The sequence below is a fragment of the Oculina patagonica genome, chromosome 7 (assembly GCF_052425735.1).
Source record: "Oculina patagonica isolate OP01 chromosome 7, crgOcupat, whole genome shotgun sequence".
NCBI classification, from domain to species: Eukaryota; Metazoa; Cnidaria; class Anthozoa; order Scleractinia; family Oculinidae; genus Oculina; species Oculina patagonica.
This window is the reverse complement of record NC_135764.1, coordinates 30,323,087-30,342,673: the sequence shown is the minus strand read 5'-3', so window position 1 is coordinate 30,342,673 and position 19,587 is coordinate 30,323,087. Positions and strand designations below refer to the sequence as shown.

The following is a 19,587-nucleotide window of genomic DNA, read 5'->3' as shown; positions in this document are numbered from 1 at the left end:
AAACCCTGCGCAGCGTAGGTGCTGAATGTATAAATGAAAATAATGTAAATACTACGCTGTAGTCAAACATAATTTTTTTTTTTTGGGAATAGTTTTTTTGACTACAGCGTAGTATTTACTTTTTTTCATTTATACATCATATGTATGTCACGTGACTTGTCTAAGAATTCAAAACAGTCCTGGCATTATAGAAAGCACGAATGCTGATTTTTGGTCTTTTTGTTTCACTCTTACATCAGCAGTGTGTGCTCCGTGGACATCAAGTCAGGGCAAGAAAAATTCAAATATTGACAAGAACAACAATATTTGCTTGAGCAAAATTGCATTTTTTAACTTCAGGTGCTGACCAAGGGATTTAAACCGATCAACCCAGAGCGTATTTGGTGACCAAGGACCGCAGGCTCAAGTCACGTGAGAAGTATCGAAAACGTATTGAAAGTATCGATACTTCTCAAAATTGTCAAAATATCGATGTATCGAATATTTGGTATCGAGTATCGGCCCATCCTTTCAAAACACCTGCTTTGCGTAAGAGCCTTGCTTCGGGTGCAATCAACTTCTCTGTGTATAAATTTCAACTCTTACCACTTTTGCCACAAGGTCATTATAGAAATGGCTTCACAGACCTATACTGAGAGTAAAGAGCGATTTCGAGATGGCGACGGAGACGGGGAAGAAGAAGAAGACGGAGAAGAAATGTTAGATCCCCGAGTAAAGGTATAACTGCTTAATACTGTCATTTGCTGGTCAAGAAATGATCGTGTACAACTCCCTAACTTAACTGTTTAATGCATTATTCATTTTCGAGCTTCAATTGCTAGCAAAAACCTTCAGATTTACGAAGCCACGTTTAATCCATTTTTTTCTATTTCAGGGAGAGCTTGATCGACTAAACTCTTCGACAGCAGAAATCAACCGCTTGGAACAAGATCTCGAGGTACGTCTTCGATTTCTGACAAGCTAAATTAGCTTAAATATTTAATTTTTCTGTTTTCTGCCTTTAAATAAGTTGGTGATTTTAATTTTAGCAAGAATTTTTTTATATTATGCAGCACAACCGATGGTACTAAAGCCAAAATAACAAGCGAGATTGCTAGCCAGATTTAATTTGTTTACAAGAGTTGTTGTCTGCATTCGGGGTTTTTTATTAGAATTAAAAACACTTCTGACAATTCAAGGCTTGATAAATTTGATTGCTATATATTTATAAATTGCCGTGGGTGGTTTTGGTCTTACTTAAGCTTTAAGTGATCAATCACGGCTTTAGAAATTCAATTCCCTTTTCCTTTTTATGCCTAATATAAGCAGGTGCTAATCCTATTGATTCGTCATTGTTTCGTCGTCGGTTACTTGACAATAAATTTATAAGTCTGTCATAGAATCATTGTGTTTTTAAAGTGGTTTTTCTGTCAGTCGGATATATGGTAGTCTAAGTAAACAAAAGTCTGACTCAGTGTCTTGTGCTCAATTTCTTTTCCATCTGAGATTCTGCTCACCTTAGGGCTGGGGGGTGGGGGGACTACCTAACATTTTTTTATAGGGGTATGTGCTGCTTGATTTGGTACTAGTCATGTTTTCTCTCCTTTTTTACCCTAGGCCATCCCAATAAAATGTTTCGTTTCCCATCGCCCCATCTCTTGTGATGGTGGGTCGGTCAGTCTGGCAAAAAAAAAGAATGATTACTTCAGGTTCTGGGTTCCAGAAGAGGCCGGGCTGCTAAGTAAGAAAGCCTGATTACAAAGTCAACTCGAAAACGTGGTCTTTCTGTTTGTTATTCCTTACTAGTAGTTTTAAATAACGTAGTATTGATATTTATTAAAGACATCACATCATACCAAAAAAAACCAAACCAAAAAAACTTGTACTTGCTTCTTTGACTAGTGAATCTGGAATATTTTTTTTACTTTTTGAAAAAAAAATGGGTCGGTCGGGCGATGGGAAACGAAACATTTTATTTGGATGATCCTATACTAAATTAGTTGGTTTATTAAGCAAGAGCTGTCTCCTTTTTTCTCTGTTTACCTTCGTCCGACTGACCCAAATTTTGGGGTTCAGTTTCTATTCCAGCGGTTGCTGGAAAGTCGTGGATGCTCACAGATCGCAAAAAAATGTTGGTGGCTCATTTGTTTTTACTTTTCTCAGCTAAGTTTAACCACTACTGTATCATCAATCGTTTCTTTCTCCATTGTCGCCATGTTGATTTTGTGAACATGTTTTGTTGTTTTCCAGGCTCTTAGTTCCAGCTTGCTTTTAATTTTTTTAAGTTTTTATTTTGATCCGACTGACCAACCCAAAATTAGGAAATCCATTCAATGGTAAACGGAGAAAGATCAAAGGGGACAGCCTTACAAGATAGCAGATAAATTTGTAACCACATTTGAACTGGAATTGCATGAAGGATCTAAAATATTAAATGTTAAAAAATGTTACTTTCAGGAACTTCAAGCAACATTCAGGCAGACTCTCACTGAGTCTGCATACATTCTTAAAAGTCAAGCCAGCTTTTTAGGAAAGTGTATAAACCAGGCACGACCTTATTACGATGCTGTCCGCAAAGCAAAGCAGGTTTGAATTTAATCATTATTTTACAAATGAACCCCACTTTTTCAGATTTTTTAGATTACTGTATGACCTCTACGTGTTTCCTGTATTTACTGTTAAATTTCCTTTATACCTTTGAGGGGGTCTTATTTTAAGTGGCAGTGTCTGTCATGCCTCCAATACCTGCAAACAAAATTATATTTCGTAAATAAACCTCTTCAGGCGGCTGGTATATTGGAGGATAATGCCCAAGGCTGAAAGATTGTCGAAAAATGAACAGTTGGCCGAGAAGCGAAGCTTCGAGGGCAACTGTGAAATTTTGAGGACAATCTTTCAGCCAAGGGCATTATCCTCCAATATACTAGCAAGCCAGAAAGGGGTTTATTTATTTTATGACCCTCCAATTGATTTCTACAACGCGCTTTATCGCCAGTAAATTTATAGGAAAAAACCTACGTAATAAACCCGGCGTAACTGTGGTTAAAACAAATGTAAGTTGATTGGTTTACGTGACTTTTTAACTCTGTGATTCATTAAAAGTTAGAATTAAATAACATGACTTCATTCGTTTGTTTTGTGCTTGCCTACAAAATCCGGCGACGATATCAATATTGGACGGGGTATATTTGCTGATACCCGTCTTCCGATTTTGTACCACGTGATGCGTTTTGTCCAATGAGCGCGCGCAAAAAATAATGAGTATGAGTGGGTTATAATCACAAATATTTTTTGTTGTGAATGTTATTTTTAATTCATAGTGAACATCCCTCTCATCCTTGGGAACCCGAACTGTTGTCTTCAAAATTATGGATACAAAATGTGCAAGAAGTGAAATGTTAAAGATTTAAATATATCACTGATACACATAAAAATCAAAAATATATGACTGTGTAAAAAGAATGCTAATTAAAAAAGGATGTAGAAAGTGACAACTTACAATGATACTATTATTGTTTCAGAAGTGGGCATGAATTATTGTCAACCTCTGGTAACCCTATTATTTAATAAACAGTTCTCTGGTTAGCCTATGTTAGCTAATGTTGCTTGCGATTAGCCTTTACATATATATTGGGGTTAGAATTTCTAGCAAAAAAATTCAGGGTTCTCGCCCCTGGTCATTGGACTAGCCTAGTGGATATGACACATACCGTCGCTTTTATCTTAAGTGTGAACACTCGCCGCCGAAACATGATCTAATTGGGTATTAAAAGTGGCATGATTCATCATCAAATGTTGAAGTTTGACAGACCATAACGGCAACTTTCGCGCCAAAAGTTCAACACATTCCGGTTTCGAAATGGCGGAAATATTGGATATGAAGACTACTTCTGACAAGTTGATACTAATCTCTGTCGATATGCAGTTGCAGGTTCACTTGAATCACTTCTGGTGTAAAGTTTTGCCTGTAACCAGTGTTTATGGTGAGCATTTTGAGCGCAAAAGTTGCCGTTACGGTCTGCTAAACTTCAACGTTTGATGACCAATCATGCCACTTTTGATACCCAATTAGATCATGTTTCGGCGGCGAGTGTTCATGCTCAGATGCAAGCGACGGAACTTGAAATTGGGATGACCTCGGTTCGAACCCTCACCTTTTTTAACTTAAAAAAAGGTTATTATAAGTGTGATTCTCACCTTATGTGATTCTCACTCCCATGTTGTTTCTGTTCTTAGTCGCAGATCGAGACTCAGAAAGCAGCATTGAAATATGAGAGAGCATGCAGCGCTCAACAGTCAGCCAAGAAAATGCTTGCCAGAGCTGAGCAGAAACTAGTTTCCACGTCCAAAGAACATAAAGTACTGGATCCAACATGGCAGGAAATGTTGAATCAGGCTGTTCTTAAGGTTGGGGACCCTGTGTTGATTTTGTTCATAATGTTGTCTGTGACTACACTGTGTGCTGGGGACCCTGTGCTGAATTTGTTTGTAATATTATATGTCAACTAAAGAGCTCATGGGAGTACCCGCTCTTTCTAAAGATTATTATTTTTTATTTCAGTCTATCAATTTTTTCTATTTTCTTGGCAAAATCGCTTGGTTACTCAAAATAACCCCAGATTGTTTGCTCTCTGCAAAATGGTGATGATTAGGAATGTAGCTAAGAAAAAACTAAACAGGCTCGTTAAAGATGATTTCCAGTCCGTACTGCGCAGACTCAGGGTTTGTTTTCATTTTTGTTTTGAATTCGTTGAAACGTTACACTTCGGTGATAGCGTACATGAAGTTTTTTAGTTTGCCAATACGGATCGTTTCGTTTAAGAATTCACGACGAGCTAAAACGTCCGTTTGAAATACCGTCGAGCTTCTTTTACTTGTTATTATTGTTTTGCAAGGATATCTGGCGTTAATAATGAAGAAAAAGGTAAGTTTTGTCGCGGAATTTTTATTTTTGCTAGTAAACATTCTTCTGTTTGTGGGACTCACAAACATTGCAGGTGGAGATTGCGCAGTACAGACTGGAAATCATCTTTAACAAGCTTATCAGCCAGCTTTTCTGGCTTTTGTACCTTCAAAATTACCCCAAGTGTTTGCTTACTAGTGGTGAAATTTCAGCTGGTGAAACTAGCAAAAAGCTGGCTCTTTAAGCAATAAAAATATAAGGTGGCTCTGAAACTGCTCAGAAATTTTTTTAGCTTTGCCATACCATTTTTGTAGTGGTAACTGATAAGTGTTTGTAGCACTAACCTGTCAAAGTATATAAGAGAATGGAAAGAACTAAAAACCCTTTTGAGCCTCCTTTTAAAGTGTTTTTTTTTGCTTTGGTAGGTGATGGAGTCTGATAAAGAGAGAGCTTTGAGTGAAAGAGAACATCTTGAAACAGCACGTGCATTTGGTCAAGCTGGTAGTCAAGTGGTGGAATTGAGAACAAAACTGAAGTCTGCCATCAGCAAATCAAGGTACCATAAGTATTTATCTATTATTTGTACAAAAAAGGAATTTCATTAATTGTCGTGCCTTTTTAGTTGTTTGGCCATTGAATGGGACATCAGGGTTTGGGGTATTACCATCATGGTATCAACTTCAATTTGTTTCGTTTCAGGCCATACTTTGATTTGAAGATGAAGTATGATCAAATCTTAGAGGTAAATGATCGTGATCAAGTTAATGTAATGTAACCTTGTTCCCAGGGTCTCTTTCTCCTGCTCTCCTCTCGCTCTGGGGAGCAGGGAGAGAGCGACCCTGGGAACGAGATTGAATGTGTGTTAAAGACAGTGTTATTATTTTCTTAATACTGATTTTCCATTTTTATTTTTCCTATTTTTTGAACACAATTTCCATAAGCTGTTTGTCTATTGCTGATACAGGCGAAAAATATATATAAAACTGAAATTCTTTATTACTTCAATGTTATAATGTCAGAATAATTATTTTAAACTGAACTCCCCCCTTTTCTCCTTTTGTCTAACCCAAACTTCTCCCGTTTGCCAAGAAAAAAACGCTCGAGCAGTCAGTGTACACATCAAGTTGCTCTTGGTGTAAAGCTATGACTTCGCTATGCTTTCTTGTCCCTTTGACTCTTTTACGCTGCAGTGTACATTGATTTTGCATTGTTTTATAACTTTTTCACTAAAGCTATTTTCCCCTTGTCAGGCTCACAAGAAGCAAGTTGAAATCACTCAAGAGGGTCTCCAGGAAGCAAAACGGAAGTACTCGTTGGCGTTGAAAAACTTGGAAGGAATCAGCGAAGAGATTCACGAGATGAGGAAAAGCCGCGATAGCCTGGACACTATTCTGAATGAGCGAGAACAGGGGGTTGGGGCAGAATCTCCAGTCGGGGATTTTGCACGTGATAGCATCAGACCGGAAACAAATTTTCCTTTTAAGGACTTGGGCGAGCGGTCTGCGTTAAAAAGCAAGCCCTTTTATGGATTAAAGATAGCTTTAGTTTCGGCAACAAGGCATGCACAGACCAGCAAGACTATGGTAGTTGAAGAAGCTAAGAGTGGGATGCCTGTGGGAGAAAGAGATGGAGACCCTGAGGGATGCAGCTCTGTTGACGAGCAACAACTGTATGCTGCAAGTAAGCATCATGAATTATCCAGCAAGGTAGACAGCGAATCAGAGTCTGTTATTTATCAAGGTGAAAATGATTTAACAACCTTAAAAGACCAAATGTGTGATAGCACTGTAAGTGTTGAAAGTAACAAAGAAGTACTGTGTGAATCTTTAAGTTCTGATTCAAAGGCATCGATTTCTCAGGTGGAAAAAACAGTTTTGTCAGTTGAGAGCAGTGTGAGTTCATTAGGTGACAAGACGGAAGTGATTGATACTAGTTTGTCTGATAAAGAGCAGGAGAAGTTTGTAAAAGTGCTGCTGGCGACTGAGCATGGAGCTGAAACATCTGAGAACGAGAAACGTTCCACCACAGGGTTTGTAAATCAACAGCTTGCGGCTGGCAACAAAGATTCCTTGACTACTGTGCTTGATAAAGACAGCTCGTTGAGTCACACATGTGAAGCTACGACACAAGAATCCGCTTATATGACGGATCCTCTGGAACAAAGTAGTACAAGTGACACTGCAAATAAAATTGATTTACAAGTTGAAGACAACGCCAGCACAATTGCAGATAATTACGAGACACATAATGCTTTTATGAAACAAGAATCTGTGGCTACCGCGACTTCTACAGAACAGCAAAGTGAAAATAGCGTTATATCTGAAGGTACGCCAGACGAAAAAGGTACCCAAACAGTTACTGACAATGGCGAGTCTAATTCGATAAGCGAAGCTGATCAACAACAGGATTTAACAGAGAATATCGCTGATGGCTCGTCTGTATTGATTGAACAGGAAAGCTCAACTCCTAGTTCGCTAGGTGAGGAGGAACTGAAATTTGAGATTTTACCAAGTAGCGACCAGGTAATGCAGGAATCTTCTTCTGTTTCGACAGAGGACAACACCAAATGAATGTGAAACCTTTGTCTTCCCTCGAAGAAAATGTAATCCTGCAAAAGGGCGAGGTTATCCATCTTGCTCCTAAATGAGATAAAATTTTGCTTTATTTTTGGGTCGGTTGTGCGATCTGGAAAACAAGTACCAGAATGGGGGATTAGCGATTGTAATTGCCCAATTAGAAGCAGGGCGAGCTCTTTCAAAGTTGCGTTGCAGTGAAGATGCATCTCATGTGACGACAGTTGTCACTTAGCGACCTTTTCGACAAGAACCGCTGGCTCAGAAAATTCTTGTTGACGTCATTCTGAACATGGAAGGTCGTTCTGCCCTGACAGTGAGTTGTATTAAAAAATTGTTAATTGACTGCAGAATGTCCAGACAGTTGGTTAGCTAGTATTTTGTTTATTTTTATATTGCTCCAATTCAAAAACAAAAAAGAATTGGAAATGCTTGTAAAAAGGATACAGTTGTATGTTCAACATACCCTGTTAATATTTTTATTTTTTTCAAAGCGGTTTATATAACTCTCAGGGAAAAACCTGCTATTTACTAACACAAAAGAGTCAATATTGTATGTCCCGGTTTATTTGTTACCATTATCTGTTAAATTAAAGCTCTAACAGTCCCACTATTAACAAAGTTAAGGGAAGGATATTAGTTTAGACATTTGCCAATTATTCATCAATTGTATATTAAGGAAGCAGTGTTCTCATATTCGAACAAGCATTATATATAGACCATATATATTTACTGGCTTTAAATGAACGTGGGTTTTAATTATTATTTTATCAGTATATATGATGGCAACCCTCGTGAAATTTCGTTATTTAAAAGAATATATATCCCTATTCAATGTATATATTTTAACTGTAAATTTAAAGTAAAAGAGTATAAGTTATATTTAAAATAGAAGAGCTGTTATAAACGAACTTGTGTAGAACTAAACGTAGCAATCATGGTTTCCACCAGAACCATAGGTGATATGCTTGTTTCCACTTACTGAAAATTTTAGTCTATACTGTTACTAAATCATTAGCGATGCTTTAATTGTTAATTTTTTTTTAACTGTGGTACGTTAATGAAATAAGTTATCAAAATAAAAAAGGTTAGATCTTTTAATTTTGCTTTTGTTCACCCTTATAAAATTAAAAAAAAATTGCGATATTTAGAGAGGAAGCCACATCAGCGCTAGCTGGTTTTCATGCGGATCCTCTGTCCAGGTCGAATTGGAATTTGGAAATGTTGGTTTTTCAGGAGGGTGGAAAACCGGAGAACCCGGAGAAAAACCCTCGGAGCAAGGCGAGAACCAGCAACAAACTCAACCCACATATGGCACCGGGCCGGAATCGAACCCCGGGCCACATTGGTGGGAGGCGAGCGCTCTCACCACTGCGCCATCCCTGCTCCCCCTAAGCGTTCTCCTCTTTAACAAGTGACGATCTTTCTCGTCCCAGGGATCTTCGGTAGATGGGGGAGCGCGGGGCTCCAACTCAACTCAACGAGCAAGGAGCAGCGCCTGGAAACTAGTGCGTGTGTCGCACTGTGGGTGACACCAAACCTAACCTTTCAATGTCACTCACTGGTATCTTTACATGTCATGGTTCGTTGCTTGCAGCAGAAGACCACCCGACTCACCCCTGTCCGCACTAATCCTTATAGTTGAAAATGCATCTTTTTTCTCCAGTTTGGCCAACTCCCTCCATTGCTGTCCACACTAATCCGGATAAATTGCCCACCGTTTAGAGTGTGTAAATTTGAAAAGGCCGGCTTCGCGTTTTTGTGTGGACGCAAAACGTTTAGAAAACGGATTTTTGCATTTTATCTGCTTTTAACCGAAAAAGATGCGGTTTTTTTTATCCGGACCAGTGTGGATGGAAAACATTTAATACGGCGTTTTCAAGTTTCTTCGGATTAATGTGGACGGGACCTTAGGGCCCGTTTTTATGAAGATAAGTTGGCCCTGGTTTCTCGAACCATCTTTACTGAGTGTTTATTTAAGAACTGAGTTGTCCCTGCCAACCAAACCAATAACTGACCCTCCAGATTTCATGCATGCTCTGTATGTCTCGACTTATCCCTGGAAGGAGAGTCTAAAAGAGCCAGGGTGTTAAAATGAAAAAAAAGGTTCCCCCCTCCCAGGGTCAACCTGCCACCAAGCCAAGTTTGCAATTTTACGTATAAAAAGTTCGCGGCTTAGTTTTTTTAGAAATTTATAAGAAGAAGTCGCCCTCATACCAGCGATAACTTTTCTTCATCAACAGGCCCGTACAAGCTGGACGGTGGCGGGGAATTAAAAATGAACAGGCATATATATTAAAGAGTCATACAAAATAAAACAAAGCCTAGACAATGTCAGCTGTCCATGGAATTTATTGTTTTAACTGTACTGTACTACGTCAGACGCCCAATGAGGTCCTGACATTGTCAAGTCCCACTATATCCCCCATCCCAGACCTGACTTAATTCCTTTAACTTCCCGTGTGGAATAGGTCCTCAAGTCCCCTGCCTGGGTGCTACAGTTGAGCCACCCTCTCCCCCCCCCCACCTTGGGGCACAATTAACAACTGTAACAATCGTTGTAGAAAGGTAGCTTGTGTAGAAGACCTAAATGTAATAACTGACCCTAAATGTAATAACATATAAACTCCTAAGTGTGACAACATTCAGACTTAAAACTCTATTATAATAACGTCATCGATGACGTAACCATCACCTCATTAACCCTATCCAGATCGGGGGACGTACTGACTTTAAACTTTTTTCAAGATTCAACCAAACTGACAAACTTTGCGAGTTTATCTTAAATTTATCTGGGAATAATTTGGTAGGGTAGGCTGCTGTGTCGAGGAACTTGTCATTACCACGGCAACGGCATTTTGACAGATATGTTACCCCAAATTTGTAGTTTTTGTGTTCCTATTAATGAAGATTATTTTGAATGCAATTAATTTCACTTTTTAGTTTTTTTTTGCAACCTTTTATTCCATTTGACTAGGATGTCCCAAGAATAACGAAGATTTCCGACGAGAACATAGCACGGGCTCAATGTTCATGAGTGATTTTTTTTATCGATTTTAGAAGAGCAGATAAGAATTTTCAATGCTAAAATCTTTAAGACTATGGATTTTTCACTATGGGTATTCTCCGGAAACAGTTAACATTAAAAAAATTGGCCAAATTTAACACCAAACACAAAAAATTATGGGTAAATAACATTTTTATGTTTAATACTTAATTTTAATGCTTAATGTTTTATGTTTAGTGTAAAACTGAACGCCAAATACACAAAAACACTTTAAAAACACTAAACCCTATTCAGACCCTCTGAGACCTAAAATATGTTTTTCAATAACGGAAATTAAATTTCAACTTTTAAATACAATGGAAATTCATTTTTAACTTCTGTTAACCGTAGTGGAAAAAAAATTAACCGTTAGCCGAAAAAAGCCTTAATTTTAATCGTTAACCGTAAAAGCCACCACCCCATTGAGACCCTCAATTTGAAGTCACTTGATTTATGTTTTTCATTAGTTACGTTTGATTCATGATGAATACAGCAACTTGTCCGATGGCGTGACAGATGGCTCAACAAACCACTTTGTGTTACGAAGACATTTTAAGTCTTTTAAGGTCAATTATTAAATGTTATTACATTTAGGTTCAATTATTACATTTAGGTCTTCTACAGCTTGTATAACGGTTTCAATAAGAGTAGAAAGTATGGATAGGTGTTTGGTGGATGTTCGAGTTCCACGATACTAAATCCAGTACGGATTTTTCTGGGGACATGTTCAAGCTTCTCCCACATAATCCCTTCAACTCGATCCATTTTTCTGGACGGTGGGGGAGGGGGTATGTTTGCAGAGGTGCATAAATTAAAGGGAAAAAAAGCCTGCAGAGGAAAATATTTCATACCCCCCCCCCCCTCCAGCAAAAAAAATAGTCTGTCCCTTAGGTCGTTTATCCCCCCCCGCCCGGGCAATGCGGGCATTGTGCTATACTATATTTATTCGATTAACCTCCCTGGGTGCTTATTAAATTTTTGGACCTTGAGAGTGGGCGCTTATTCGGGCCTTGAAGCTGGGCGCTTATTAAATTCTCACCGTTTTTAGCGAGTAGTACGTTTATTTTGCAAGAACACAATATAAAATAACAAAACGTGAAGATCATCCAAAACTGAATTGTAACTGTTCATTGAAAGTTTCCGTAAAATACTAAGAAGACTCGGTCACGTGGCAGTCTCTTGGCAGTACTAAAGCCAATTTCAATCTCAATTTCAAATATTATCAATACTCCTGTTTTGCACTTCAGTTTTTTAGAGGGGTTGGGTGTGGGTGCTTATTCGAGGCTTGGCGCTTATAAACTTTTTCTACCTACAGGGAGGGCGCTTATTCGAGGTTGGGCGCTTAATCGAATAAATACGGTATTTTGTTTTTTTTGCGATTCATTTAGCATTACGAAAGAAAGAATAAAAAATGTTTTGGGCTTATACAGTCTTGATTTGGTCCGGTTTCACCTCCATTTCGTCTAAACGACCGGCCAAAGTCAGGATCGGACAGTGACAGGACTCCTGACAACTTCAAGAGAGCAAGAGAGCAAAGATATTTTTCTCTTATATGATATCTAGAAGTTTGAACACGCTGTGTGGTTCACGATAGTTTGGCGTTCAGATTATGTATTTGTTTGCTTCACAGATGGAAACTAGTGAATCCAGGTGGAGAAAGGTAGTGTATCGTTCTTTAGGAATATCGACCGCGCTGGTTATATAACTAAAAGAATAAACTACACTGGGCCGCGAACTGATCAGGTCACTTCGCACTAAAAAGATCTTCTGAAAGATGCACGATTTACAGGTAAACTTTAAAGGAAATAAAATATTATAATGTGATTGAAAATTAAACATACCTGTACCTGTGGCTAGGCGACCACGGCAAAATTTAATAACGCTACCACGCATGCGTATTCGAAATTATCAAAATTAAATTGGATTTGAAGAACAAATTACGGCAAAAAGGTCAACTTAAGACGATTGTCTACGCCTTTTCTTATTTTCCAAAACACAACCCGAAAATTTAGCGGAAAAGTCAAAATTCGCTTACCACAAGTGCGAGAAATTCAATAGCGATCGTTATATAAGGCTAGAGTGGTCCTTTGAAGTAACCGGAAGCGTAGGGTGCTATTACGAATACCTCCATCGCATCGCCACTTGTGGCTGATCTGGTGATATCCGTAACAGCTCTGGTTCGGTACCCTTCTAGGACGCCAATGCCAACCCAGCTTTCCATATCTAGTCACTCCCGATGCCTCGCGCACGGTCGAGAGACACTTTCATAAACCTCCTCTGGAGTGTTTCGGTATAAACGTATCCTCGTTTCACTCACCTAAATCTGTAGGATACTGACTTAGTCAGTGACTCGCTTCCAGTGGCGCTGCAAGTTGCAGTGTGCCATTATTTTCTTGACGGTTTGACTCAAAAAGCCAAAAGATGCGCTTTGCAATTTAATTTTGCCAATTTTATATTTATTGAAGACTTTTCGGATACGATTTCGACGACAAATTAACTGTTCCCCGATCGATGATAGGATGGTACCCTGCGGTGACATATAAAGCAAGATTGTTTAAATTTCAGCCTATTTCCTCAATATTTTCAACCAGACTAGCTCAAAGATGATTTCTCCGATATGCTTTTATTTTTCGCCACTTCGCATAGCCTAGGCGACTGGCCGTATGCATATGTACTCTGTATTTCCGATTCGCTGACCAAGAAATAGCCACCGAAATGCCTCTCTACCTCCCTGAGCTCTTTGTGGACCGACGACTGATTCAGTAAAACAGATTGTTTTAAAACTTATTTGTCTAATTTGCCTGATCGACGAAAATTTTCGGCTGAGTTTTCTCCTTTTCTCTCTCCTTCGAATCGATCGACGATCGACAAAAACAACCCTCCTCACCCCACAGAGGAGGAGAAAACACCCAAAGGACTGGGACCTACTTAGCGCGACTTAGCGCCTGCGCGTTTCACGTTGTCCCTCTTTTTCAATCCAACATGTCGAAGAGAGGTAAGGAAAGCGAAAGATAGCTACCGCAATCGGGTTTCATCGGCTCTTTAAGACCCGTTCTTGCCTTAATCCACCATCCTATAAGAAGTTCAATAAATTCATTTTGTGTTTATCCAATTACTTTTTCGTATATCTTTGATTTTCGTCGGAAATTTTCTCGACAAATGTCAATGTGTTGCTAAAGAGAAGAATGTCGATTATCTTTCCATGCACCCATATTCTTGTTGCAGATTGCATTTGTTTCGTCAACATTTTTGTCAGCCTAAAGTGCTGCTAGTAGTCTCCATTCTTTTCTCAAATAATCCCCGCTCTTTTCCATCCTTTAGTGATTATATTTCGTAGAATTTACGGTATATCATCGTGAAGTAAGGTTACGTCGACTTGTAGCTGTTAGGCTGCTGTAATTTTTTTTACTGTCTGTGGCGTTGTAGGTCCTTGTTAGTTAAAGCCTTCATCAAGGGCAGGTAGCAGTCATAATTAACCGAAAATAGTACAAGGCTTAAGTATATTGAGGATTTAAAGCAATTTCTAGAGACATCGAAAATAACCATTTTCGTACAGCTACCCTTGTAAATCTGAGGTGAAATTAGACTTAAAGGTGATGTGATGTACAATTGTATAAGCTTGTGTCTGATCTGTATTAAAGATTTTCCATAAATATGGGCAGTTCGAATTCTCGTACCTAAACCGATATCAAGTCAGTGTTTAATGTTTGTCTTTTTGCTAGCTTCTTAATGCCAGAAACCATCTTTCGGTAGTAGGCAAACATATTATAAATGTTGTCTTCAGTGTTGTTATGAAATCTAATGTTAAGTGTTTTCTTGTCTTGTCTATAAAAGTCAAGAGAGTTATTTTTGGATATGGTGATATCTAAAAATTGTGCGATAGAATTCCAATACTTTCCCCCATGACTTGGGCTTGAATGCTGCCAAGGGAGCAACTACAGAAGCAGGGCCACTTCGGTCCACCGTGTCGGCACTCTTTATAGACGAGGCATCCTGTCTTTTCAATGACGTGCAATAGTGGCCCTGTTTCTGTGTTTGACCTGCCAAGAACTGCAGTTGAATTGAATGTTTACATGTATATTGCACTTTGGATCTGAATTCACTTGAAAAAATGTGAAAATTATATTGCTATTAATATGTTTTTTGTATTAAAAAGCTGGGTATAAAAAGCTTCAAAATTGTAAACAAAAGGAGCATTCCACTAAGAAATACTCACTTTTGGAAGTTTTGCAAGCATTTATGAGACTTACATCTAAGGTTTGGATTATCTTGCATAAGACCAACATCATAGGTTTGGGAGAATTTGAAAGTTAATGTTAAGCTGAACCAAATGAGAGGTATATTTAAACGTTGTCCTCTTATTTAGGCTATGCACTGACCATCTAAATACAAGAAAATTCACTGTAATGAAATCATTAAGGGTTAATCAAACCATATATGTTATTTCTTTCTCCAGGACGTGGAGGTTCTTCCGGAGGGAAGTTTCGTATCTCGCTGGGTCTGCCAGTAGGTGCAGTAATTAACTGTGCCGACAACACAGGAGGCAAGAACTTGTATATCATCGCAGTAAAGGGAATCAAAGGTCGTCTTAACAGACTGCCGGCTGCAGGATCAGGTGATATGGTATTGGCAACGGTCAAAAAAGGAAAACCAGAGCTTAGGAAAAAAGGTGAGAGATGCAGTAATGGAGCTATCTCACAAGGATTTTTGTAAAGTATTTGGCTAAACTGTTCTGAAATTAAGTGGTAGGCAACTTAACCCATGAAAAACATAACTTTGAACATCATAAGGAAGATATAACCTTGATTTTTGCAAGTAGAAATCAAACTTCAGCTATTAATATTGATATTTTGAAGATGTGCGGAAACAACTTGAAAAGTTTGGTCTTAATTTTTCAAGTTGAATCCATTTCCAATCTAGCGGTCCGCAGCCATAGACACTTGTTAATAGTTTCAGTGCTCTGATATAGCACTTGTTAATAAAAATGGACTGTTACTACCATTTTCGAGCGACCGTGAAAGGCAAACTTTTTTCCGCGTTTTTTCAAGGGTAAAACATTCAAGTTTGACTAGACAAACCGTCGCGTTTTTCAACTGAACCAATTAACGTTTGGAGCGTCAACATGTCAAGTTTGACAGCTCCGCTGGTGTGTTCCTGCACATGAACCAATGGTTTTGAAAACTTTTGCGTTGACTTTTTATATTTCTTCAATGAATGTTGACAGAAAAGGGCGGCTTTACATTTCTGGCAATTGTTGTGACAGCGATCAGCGACACCGGATATACAAGTCCAGCGTCCTACCACTAGGCCACGCTGCCTCCATGCAGCGAACAATACGTATACATGTACATTGTCAAAGAGATAGGTTTTGAGAATAACAGAAATCATCAACTATGGGATTTTGTCTTAATGAACAGTGCACAGCAATCAATAAGAGGAATCAGTATTTCAAACTCTAGACTGAATGGGGCAATTCTCTGAATATAACAACAAAAGAAAGTGTGTTCCTTTTCTTGTGTAAAATTGCTTTGTGATCTTATTTGTAGTGATGCCGGCTGTGGTTATCAGACAGCGGAAGGCATTTAGAAGGAAGAATGGACTGTTCATTTACTTTGAGGGTAAGTTTCACAAACTTTTTTTTATCTACATGTACTTTACTGTATTTTCTCGATTAAATGCCGGGTACCGAATAAACGCCAGGTCTCCAAGTCGGAGTTAAAATTAGGCTCCTCAGCTATTTATTTGACGAATAATAGGCCGTAGGCATATAACCAAGATAAATTTTTGTCAAAAAATGAATAAAAACCCTTGATTAATGAACTCCGGGCTCGAACAAACTGCAGGAGTCAAATAAACACTGGGTCCACCAGGCGAAGTTTGAAATAAACACTTGGGGGGGGGGGGGGTTAATCGAGAAAATACGGTATGCTTGCTTGGAAGGCATGGTAAACTAGTGGTTAGTGTGCTGGACTGAGGCTCCAGATCTAACAGTGCAAGTTTGAGTCCAAGCTGGGGTCGTTGTGTAGTGTTCTTGGGCAAGACACTGTACTCTTAGAGGGCCTCTCTTCACCCAGATGTACAAAAGTGTGCCAGTGGATTAAATGCTGCCAGAGAGATAACCCTGTGATGAACAAGCATCCCATCCAGGGGGAGTAGAAATACGAAATGTACATGTAACAGGGCTGTGCTCTAGCAGGGCCCAGGTGCCACAGCAACTTTCTTTTGCCTTTTGGTGACTTAGATTACTTTGCTATCATTAAAGCTTTTAAGAGCTGGGCACCCAAGATTCCTTATAGGAGCCTTTGGGCACACTGCAATTATTTCAAGATCACAGTTTTGATGCAAAGGTTGGCCCTATGGGGCACTTTTCTACCTTTCTGCACTTGCTTAGAGATTAATCATTATACATTCATTACTACCGTAAAAAATGTGTTTAAATAATTTATACAGCACATTTTGCTCTAAATTTGAATTTGAACTAATCTAGAATATTACAATCAGGGCTTCATTGCTTGTTCATTGATTTAAAACAAACGTCCAGTTAACTAACATTGAAGGGTTTGTTTCCTTCACCTTTGTCATAATTTATTCCATCCAAGTGGTTTTACTGTAGCTTTATATAAAGTGTTTTGTGTAGCTCTGAGGACTGAAACTCTATCAGATCTGCTCCTAGTGGCTTGTTTCTTCCTTTTTTTAAAATTTTATTTTAATTCATTGCTTACAAATCAAAAAAAAAACTTCTTACAACGCTTACAAAAAAAACAACAACAAAAAAAACTACTTACAAAGCTTACGAATAGAAAACTACTTACAATGCTAAAAAGAAAAGAAAAACTTACGTTACAAAAGTTGCACTAAGTACGCTAAAACTTTACTAAGTAGAAACTCAGCTGTGTTCTATTGGAAATCCGCAAATGTGATTGGTTCTCCCACTGTTTTCTATTCGCCGATAGAAAACAGTCACGCGCGCGTAGCTCTTTCAGCGGTAAATTTCCTTGATTTGGTCTTCAAAGTGCACAATATTGTTTGTTTTGGACTGCAATCCTTTAGAGTTTCTACTAAAACAATTAGACTATGGCCCTCGTTTTCTATGAGGCTGCGCCTCGTTGACTAATTGCTCATAGAAAACTCGGGCTCGTAGTCTAATTGTTAATTACAATACCATTACACAATTCTTTAATTTAATTTAATTACAATACAACGCATGCCACGGTACTACATGTACCACTACTTTCCCTAACATTTAAGGTTACATGCTCAAGGGCTCAGGCTTGTTTCTTCTTAGTGTTGATAGATATTTAATATGAAGTCTATTTGTCTGTGCGTGTTAGCACGTAAATCACTAAATCCATGAATGGCTTTGAATGATCAGACACCATAGTGATTTTCAAGCCCACATGTGCCATCCATATCTAGCAGTCAACGGTGAATCAAATGAGCACTTTGGGGCAAGTCTATAACTCTACAAGACTATTACATTCACTCAGTCTTGTGTCTTTATTCCTCAGAACATCAATTTTCTCAAGAGTAATTCCTCATCTAAGTATTATATTGTTACAGTATGTTATACATAAACCCTGTTATCTCAAAATATTTTCATTACAGACAATGCAGGGGTCATAGTGAATGTCAAAGGAGAGATGAAAGGTAAATGCTAACCTTATCACTTAGGCCTGGTTCACACTAGCGACATAACGACATAACGGCATGGACATAACAACATAAAGAAAAGTTCAATTCTTTCCTTATGTCGTTATGCTATGTCATTATGTTCCAACTATGTCGTTATGTTATGTTGTTCACACTGGTGACATAAAACATCAATGTGAGCTGTTTTTTTACATTTGCGTGACCTTGCCGTTATGTTGTTATGTCGCTAGTGTGAACCAGGCCTTACTGATAACTGTTTTTTCCAAATGTTTTGTAGTTTTAAAGAGATTGTTAAAACCTTGGGGAAGTCAAGTGCTAGGTTAAAGAGTTTTATAACTGGAAAGTGCATGAGTGATCAGCCATATCAGTGACAGACATAGATTTTGTGATTGTAGTAGTTTTTACTCCAAACCAGTGGAGTTTTCCTGAAGTAATAAATTTAAACAAATAAATTTGATATACTTCTCTGTTTTCATCTTCCACTCTTCAAATGATCCAGAAATTTCAATCAGTTCAATTTGATGGTGGCTACCTTTGATTTTGCTGCTTTTGGACTCTCCATGACTGCCCCAGTAAAGAAATGGGTCAATCGTTCAAAAACTGTACCATGCTTGTGCAAAATGTTCTTTATTGGGTAAACTCGATTTCAAGACTCGCTGCCAGCCCCGATGAGCAAGAGCCCAGGCAGGTAGTCAACCAACTAAATTGTAAAAAGGTAAACTAGGACAACCATGAAACTGCCCGGGGCCAGCAAAATGTGAGAGCTGCTTGTCTGAAAATTGAAATTCAAGTTTTTGTCAAGCCATTTTATTGGTGAAAATTGCCTTCAATACTATCAGTGAGAGAAGTAACATATCAAACGTGAGAGACATTGTTTCATCAGGATATCCAAACACCAAGAAGAGAGTTGAATTTATGACACGCAGCGAAGTATTTTTGACGAAATTCAAGGTGTTTGGATAGCCAGTGAAACAGTTTGATATAACTTCTCAATTGAAACAAAAACTTCAGAGTAAAAGGAGAAATAAAATCGTAAAAATCTATGCTAATTAAGACCAGGCATACAAACCTCCTCCATGGTTATGATTTTCTTTGTTAAACTTGATGAATTGAGAAGTATTTAACCAGTGTTGTATTTCTCTCAGGTTCTGCTATCACTGGTCCTGTAGCAAAGGAGTGCGCAGATCTGTGGCCAAGGATTGCTTCCAATGCTGGCAGCATTCAATGAAATGTACAGAACACATGTTTAAAATAAAACTCTCTGACTTCACAAAACTGTAGCCTGTTCATGTGAAACTCTGACCATTAATTTTTTGGTTGCAAACGTGGCTGATATAAAGCTGCTGACATGCAAAAGCAGGGATGTCACTTAGGGCTGGCTGATGGTAGCCTGCAGAACAGGCGGTAAAAACTTGCACTTCGCACTTCGACCCGCA

At 38.5% G+C, this 19,587-nt stretch overlaps 2 protein-coding genes across 2 annotated transcripts; both read left to right on the top strand.

Annotated features, from left to right (window-relative positions):
* The first annotated feature begins 524 nt into the window (after positions 1 to 524).
* On the top strand, positions 525 to 8,491 carry LOC144659775 (uncharacterized). The gene is made up of 7 exons (XM_078520278.1): positions 525 to 717; positions 875 to 937; positions 2,437 to 2,565; positions 4,216 to 4,386; positions 5,308 to 5,438; positions 5,582 to 5,624; positions 6,133 to 8,491. The coding sequence occupies exons 1-7, from the start codon at positions 613 to 615 to the stop codon at positions 7,450 to 7,452; spliced, it is 1,962 nt and encodes a 653-aa protein (XP_078376404.1). The 5' UTR covers positions 525 to 612; the 3' UTR covers positions 7,453 to 8,491.
* A 4,973-nt stretch (positions 8,492 to 13,464) lies between these two features.
* Positions 13,465 to 19,426, top strand: LOC144659722 (large ribosomal subunit protein uL14). The gene is made up of 5 exons (XM_078520220.1): positions 13,465 to 13,496; positions 14,958 to 15,170; positions 16,048 to 16,119; positions 18,107 to 18,148; positions 19,297 to 19,426. The coding sequence occupies exons 1-5, from the start codon at positions 13,484 to 13,486 to the stop codon at positions 19,377 to 19,379; spliced, it is 423 nt and encodes a 140-aa protein (XP_078376346.1). The 5' UTR covers positions 13,465 to 13,483; the 3' UTR covers positions 19,380 to 19,426.
* The last annotated feature ends 161 nt before the right edge of the window (positions 19,427 to 19,587 follow it).